This window comes from Eimeria maxima, genomic scaffold (genome assembly GCF_000499605.1).
Source record: "Eimeria maxima Weybridge genomic scaffold, Emw_scaff282, whole genome shotgun sequence".
Taxonomy (NCBI): Eukaryota; Apicomplexa; class Conoidasida; order Eucoccidiorida; family Eimeriidae; genus Eimeria; species Eimeria maxima.
The window spans coordinates 6,905-13,988 of NW_013563767.1; the positions used below are offsets into that span (position 1 = coordinate 6,905).

At 57.0% G+C, this 7,084-nt stretch overlaps 2 protein-coding genes across 2 annotated transcripts; one reads left to right on the top strand and one right to left on the bottom strand.

Annotated features, from left to right (window-relative positions):
• Positions 1 to 4,332, top strand: EMWEY_00026100 (N-acetylglucosaminyl transferase component domain containing protein, putative; the record flags this gene model as incomplete). The annotated part of the gene is made up of 2 exons (XM_013478077.1): positions 1 to 2,993; positions 3,633 to 4,332. The coding sequence occupies 2 exons, from the start codon at positions 1 to 3 to the stop codon at positions 4,330 to 4,332; spliced, it is 3,693 nt and encodes a 1,230-aa protein (XP_013333531.1).
• A 1,543-nt stretch (positions 4,333 to 5,875) lies between these two features.
• On the bottom strand, positions 5,876 to 6,925 carry EMWEY_00026110 (hypothetical protein, conserved; the record flags this gene model as incomplete). The annotated part of the gene is made up of 1 exon (XM_013478078.1): positions 5,876 to 6,925. The coding sequence occupies one exon, from the start codon at positions 6,923 to 6,925 to the stop codon at positions 5,876 to 5,878; it is 1,050 nt and encodes a 349-aa protein (XP_013333532.1).
• Positions 6,926 to 7,084: the final 159 nt, after the last annotated feature.

The window sequence follows — 7,084 nt, forward strand, 5'->3', positions numbered from 1 at the left end:
ATGCACCATACAGTCTGCGCTGTGTCTGCAACGGGGAGCTGTTCAGCTGCCCTGGAGTCCCCGCGTTGTCCCCAGGGAGCCTGCGGAGTAGCCTTGGCCCCTCCTCTCCAGCCGCTGGATGTCAGCGCCTGCTTGTCTGCTGCGAGCTTGCCTGTGACTTGCTCCCCGCTGTTTCGACTCTTTTTTCCCCTGACGCTCCTGGAGGCAGACAGAGGATGGCTCGTGGGGTGGGGGCTGCCTGACGGAACAGCCGTTGCATGCAGCCTCCTCCCGCCGCTTCCGTTGCACCTCATCGCTCTCTTCCTCCAACAGCTCAATGAAAGGCTCCTGAAGTCTGGCGGCCCCCGTAGACCGGATCAACGCACATGCAGCGATAGCAGCAACGGCTGTAGCGACGTATGCACGAACAGTAACAGTAGCAGTAGCACTAGCAGAAGCAAGGCAGGCGACGAAAGCGACCTTGTCTTTGACTACCGCGTGCTGCCGCAGCCCGTCCAGCTCATCGGTTGGTGGCGGGGGCCAGACTTAAAGGCAACTTGTCCCTTTTCTCAGACAGAGGTGCTTCTTTCCTTGCAGCAACAGCAGGACGGGGGTAGACCTGGGTTTGAGGAGCGCAACTCAGCTGTTTGGCTCGACCTCTGGTTAGAAGTGGCCACAGGCCTCCCCGTGCCACTCAGCATCGTTTCACACATAGCAGAAGGAACAGGTGCTGCAGATTCTGCTGGCGCAGCCGTAGATTCTGAAGCAAGAAGCTGGAGTATTGTACAATGCTCGGGAGCAGACACGGCAGCAGGAGAAGGCCCCCCTGCAGCAACGGCAGCCCCAGCACCACCAACAGCTACCGCTTCCCCTCGCTCTGTGGTGTTTTTGTATAGGCTACCGTCTTGGGTGAGTAGCACCACGCTAGCAGCTGCACCTCACGATGCAGCGCAGGCTTCTGCTGCGGCCGCATTCGTTCAGAGGCCAAAAGCAGCGCAGGCTCTTCTGCGCCAAGTGGCTCAGGACACCGGCACCGGCGGCCAGCAACAACAGCAGCCACAGCTGTTGCAACAGCAGCGGGGCGACGGAACCGAGCAGCTGTGCGGGTTTGAGGCATATCTGACGCTTCTCAACGTATCTGCGGCTGTCTACGCTAGCATTCAGCAGCAACTGCACTGCTGGAGGCTGTTGCAGTTGCGCCAGCAAGCAGAATCAGGAGCTACGGCAGAAACGGGGGCAGCAGGAACAGTAATAGCTGGTGGTTGCAGGGTCTCTCGGTGCAGGGTTGCCTTGCAGCCGCAGCAGAGGGGAGAATGCGGTAGTGATTTGTCCATGGCTTTTTCTTGTCGGGCCCGTGTTGTTGGCTATCTGGCTGCCCTGTTAGAGTTGCTGTGTTATGTGTTGTTATCTGCGGCGTATTGTGTGGGCACGGTGTGTCGGGCTGTATCAACACTGCGGCTATGGAGGCCCTTCGCATCGCCTGGAAGCAATCTGTGGCTTTCGGCCTCGCTGCAGCAGATTGTTTTGAGATTTCGCATTTGTGCTTCGTGGCCAGAGGCTTTGAGCCGCAAGCGGAGGTTTGATGCTGCGCTGGAGGATTGCAGCAGGCGGGAACAGCAGCAACAGCAGCAGCAGACGGCGGCGGCAGCAGCATCAGGCGCGTTGCAACTGGACGGCGCGGCCGTGCCTGCGTTGGTGTCTCCTCAACCCCGACTGAAGCGGTCGTGTTTGCCCCGGGGTTTATCTGTCTTCGCGTTGTGTCTGTACAGCGGCATTGTGGCGGTGGTGGTTGATGTGCTTCTGGGTCTCTTCCTGCCGCAGCTGCTGGCAGTGCTCATCTACCGGGGCATCCCTGCAGATGCTTGCTCCCCAGAGTATCTGTCTCGCCTTAAGGCTCCACCTCCAGAACCGACTGCCTTGCCGCCTCTGTGGCCTGTCTCTCTCAGCGAAGCTGCTGCTCCCCAGCTGTATCCCTTCCCGCCAGAGGAGGAGGAGCAGCAACAACAGCATGACCAGGAACTGGAGGCGCTTGAGGCTGTAGATGAAAGAGCCGCAGACAAGGAGGAGGAACAGCAGAGGCACGACAAATGTCTCGCTGTAGTTGCTGTAGCAGGGAGGAGCCAGAAGGTTCAGGATGTTTCAAGGGAGCGCAGGTGCTCCTCGGCCGCAGTGTTCTCGCCAGCGATGCCCCCAGCATCAGGAGGTGGAGCAAGAGCGGCAGGAGCAACAGCAGCAGCAGCAGGTCCACGAGGGGGTGGAGTAGTATCTCGCTCGCCTCCTTCCTGGCGGGAGTTGATGGTTGAACCAACATCAACTTTGCTGCTGCGCCTGTTCAGCGGGTGTTACTGCTTTCTGCATGTGGACTTGTTAACTGCCCACGTGCAGTGGCTGATGGACTTTCCTGCTGGCCTAAAGCTGAATGCCAACTTGACGTGGGTTCTGGGCTCAGTTGTCTTGACCGCCTCTCATCTATGGAACGACCTGACTGCTTACCTCCACTCCGCCGTCGCCACAGCCGAACAGCGCAAACGCGGCCTACTGTTGCAGCTGCAGCAACTGCAGCTGCAGCTGCAACAACACCACAAACAGCATGGTGCCAACCGCCAAACCCCCCCAGGCCTGCTTCAGTCCCTAAGCGAGACGATTGCAGCTGTCTCGCACATGCTGCGCTCGTTGCTGTGGCAGGAAGAACCTTCAGCTCCCACAAACTCGACCAAGCTCGCCTCTCCCCACGAACCGTCCGCACCTAGCAGCAACAGCAGCAGCAGCAAGAGTCTATGGAGCAAGTTTGTGCTCATGTGGAGCGCCTGTCACTTGTGGCTGAAGACGGGGCTTGGCTCTGTGCTGATGACCTTCCGTCTGGGGTGGTTGGGGCTATCGGCGTCATTGTTTGCTGCTGCATCTGCAGACCTGTTGATGGTGGGGACTCTGCACATCTTCTACGTGTACCTCGTGTGCGCCAGGCTGCTGCACGTGAACCTAAAGAGTTTGCATTCTCTCTTCCTCCTCTTCAGGTGAATTTCATGCTACGCCGTTTCCCGGGCCGCCGGCCTTCCCTGCTTCCCTGGCACCCCGAGAGTGTCGTATGTGTGGCGCTGAACCGGGCCCTAGTACTCCGGCCCTTGAACAAGGATCGTTGGTTGACTTTCAACACGATGAGACCCGAGAGCAGCCTCCGGCAGGGCTGCGGCGGCGCAGTGTTTCTGTTAGGCGTTGATATGTAATACAACCGCACTGCAGGCTGAAAGGACGGTTGCACTTAAACTGGCATATGAGAGCTGAAGGGGACACCAAAACCATTCAGCAGTTACCAGTGGTGACCCGACCCAAGAGAAGATTTGCCATCTAGTGGAGTACATTACTGTGCTTACGTAGCTGTACGAGCCAGGATTGGTCCGGATTCGTCTGGTGTTTGACTGCCACAGTTTATGTGTATGTTTGTGGGTTGGATTCGTCCATCTTGTTCTGTTGGTGGTGTGCTTCGGAATCCTCGTTCGCTGCGTCTTCTATTTAGGGGGCTGGTCGGTGTGTCTGTTTGTTTGTTGGATGTGTCCATATCCTTGCATGTTTTCCTGTTGCGTGTGACTTTGTTTTTATTTTATCCGAGGGGTGGGTCAGCTTCTGTTTTTTTTTCTCTTTGCGACTGTCGGCAGGGGACAAAAGTGGAATGTGCTGCGGCGGCGCGTGGACTCGGCGGACTTGCAGATGGACCAGCTGCTGATCGGATGCATTTTGTTTACCATCACCGTCTGTCTGTTCCCAACAACTTTGGTGTTTTACATCTCATATCTCCTCCTCTGGCTCCTTATCTTTGGAACCCATGCGCTGCTTCGGCTTGCCGTCTGCCTCTTCCTCGCCTACCCCACATGTCTCCTTGCCTTCCGGGCGGCATCTCCTCATCTCCTTGCCGCAGGTGTCTCCTTCGACCCGGTCACGGCCCTCAGCAAACAGACACGCAGATGCAGCAGCAGTGGCAACAGGAGCAACAGTAATACTGGCTCCACCGGCAGCACTGGCAGCAGCAGCGACACTGCGCGCTGCAGCCTGCTCCACCAGGGCAAATTCGGCACACGCACACAAGCTCCAGCCGACTCCCGTACTGGAGCGGCTGCAGAACCAGACCCTGCAGGTGGTGCTGCTGCAGTTCCGGCAGCTCGCAGCAGCGACAACATATATTTTATGCTGCGGGCTCGTCCCATATCGTACGGAGACATACTGTGGCCTCCCGTCCTCGCGGCGGCTAGGAACACACTCACGCCTCTCTACCCTTCCAACTTACTCCCCAAAATACTGCAAGGGGACATCATCCGGCTGTCCAGCCACAACAATGCCTGGTCTGCAGTTGATAGCTGAGGTGTACGTGCAGCTTGAGACAGCTGATATGTACAGGCAGCTGAGGCTGGATCAGCATCTTGTAGAGCGGAAGAGCGTGGAAAGAGGGAGAGATGCGGGGGGACCTGCACAGGGAGTTCGTGTCTCCGGCTCTCCCGCTCTGCCTGGATGCCTTTGTCTGTCGCCTCTTGCCTGGAGCGCCAGCGTCCCGTGTCGCAGCGTGTTGAGTCCATTGTCTCTCCGCACGTTGTCCTTCTTGGCTATCACTTCAGGGCATTTGCCGATGTTATTTTTGCGGGAAACTCGGGAATCTAGGGCGAAAACCACCCGAAGGGAACAGCTTAGCCTGCGACGCCAGCACCATATAACCTTAATCTCATCAAGTACCTCTAAACTGCAACGTGCTCTCAGCCAGGGGGACGCGTTCTTCTGCACATAGTCACAGTGCTGGGAGCTAACCACTTACGGCCCTTCCCGTCGTACTCCTGCCTCTTACCAACGTAGAGACGATGCAGACACTTCAACGGGAACGGCCGCGTGGGGTGCATCCATTCCCTGTTGGCGGGCATTGTTCATGACAACATAGTAGTGCTTCAGGTGCTGGCTCGTGCTGTGCTGGTGGGCAGTCTATTGAGTCCGTTGCAGAGCCTTAGGAGACAGTCTAACATGGGACAGCATTATGGGAAGCAGTGTATATTGCCGAACAGTCCCTCAGGAGGCAGTTTTGTCCTTCCACCCCATGGTAGTCGTCGTCTCCTTAACAGGCTTCCGGTTGTCACACTGTTGACGGTTGGTGTGCTTGATTATTGGGATGCTGTACTTGATGCGAGGATACATATCATGAGACAGCTGAACCTGAGACTACTGCTGATAAGGCGACCATCTGCTAAGAGAGCTAGCAGCAGGGCCATCTATGAGGGGACACTACTATTACCACTAAAAACCTGCTTAAGAAGATGCAATCGAGCATAGGGCAACTCATACACCCCAATGAAGGGTGCAGCCTTCAAAAAGACAGTTTCCTCGGGGGAGGCTTGTACGACGACAGCACAAAAATGTGTCGCCTTATGAGGAGACACATAATACACGGGAGATAGCCTTCTCACGAAGGGCTCCCGTCCATTTGGGGACAACTTCAATAACACATGATGTGTGCTGCTGTTCTGGGTGGTTCCCTAGTCTGCCCTAAATATATTTATACACATGTATACACATACATGTATGTATGTACATATACAAGCAAACATGCAAACATATATGTACGCCATTAACATACATCCATATTAATAGATCCTGGACCATGCGCATACACACCAATGCTTTTGTATGCAGTTATATGCAGCTCTGAGTTTTCCCCGAGCCGGGGGAGACGCCAGATGGATTTACACGGGGGCGAGCACACACGGGAGACAGACAAAAAGGGTTCGGTCCCTGCTGAATCCCTGCAATCCCCGCGGTGCCTCTAGAAACAGTCACCCACAAAACCAAAACAGAAAATATCCCTTGACAACCAAAGGATGTTCCTCCCGATCAACAACCAGGCGGCGACTACGTTTCCCTACTACTATGCTGCCCCTGTGGTATGGGACCGAGGAGCCCGTCTCCTCGGCCCCAAATGGACTCGGGGGTCTTCTGGCTCCTCCTCTGCTGTTGCTGCCGTCTCTGTAGAGGCCGCAGGACTACCAGCCACAGGTCTGGCCGCAGAGGCCGCCGGGTCGAGAGCGGACAAAGAAGCACCAGTGCCTGCCTCCGTAGCAGCAGCGACACGTCGCAGCTGCTGAAGCATTTGTTGGCAGGCCCTCCTCATGGCTGCAACGCTCATTGCCTCATCAGGGACATCAGCAAGTGAGTAATACCTCCAGTTTCCAAATGGGGGGGGCCGCACGCCTTCGAAGGTCTCCGTACAATGCGTGCTATCCGTAGCCTCACTGCAAGCCCCAGGGGACTCCCCTCGAGCTGTAGCAGGGCGCCTAGGCAACGCAATCTCTTGCTCCTCCCCCACCCTGCGCCCACGTGTTGTTGCAGCAGACGCGGATGCTTGGGTTCCTACGCTTGCTGCTGGTGCTGCTGCTTCTACTGCCCCCGCCTCTCCTCCTGCAGTGGTTGCTCCTTCTGTGGAAGCTCGTCCCGCTGGCTGTTCACTAAGAACGGCCGAATCCGCCTGGACGCTGCTGCTGCTGCTGCTAGCAACTGTACCTGCAACTTGTGTTGTTGTGGTTGCTGCTGGTGCTCCCCTTGCTGTTAACGCTTCTCCCTGTGTGACCACCATCGCCGAAGCATCAGCAGAACCTGCTTCTGTCTGCCCTGTGGCCGGCGGACCCTCACCAGGCACGACAGCAGCAACTGGAGATCCAGGGTGCTCCACGTCTTCACCGCCAGCAGGGCCACTTGCAGCAGCAACCGTGGATGGAGAGGGATGTTCTTCCGGCATCCTAAGAGCAGCAAAGGTCTGCAGCAACCGTTGTTCCAGTTGGGGGTCGCCTGAGGCAAAGACGGGCAAAGGCCGACGACACTCATTCTCCGCTGCAGCAGAATCTCCTACTACCGCCACAGGTAGCTTAGTGCTAGGATGCACAGGGAGGGGCGCGTCGCCGCCAGGAGCTGCTGCTGCCATTGTAGCAGAAAGCCCTTGGAACAGAAGAATAAAGATCTCAAAAGTCTGCTGTTTCCCAAGGTACTACGGCTACTGCCACTGCTGCTCCTGCTGCGGCTGCGGATGCAAAGTGGTGTGCCTGTATCCGTCGCCGCCGCTACTCCGTCGCCGGGGGGGGGG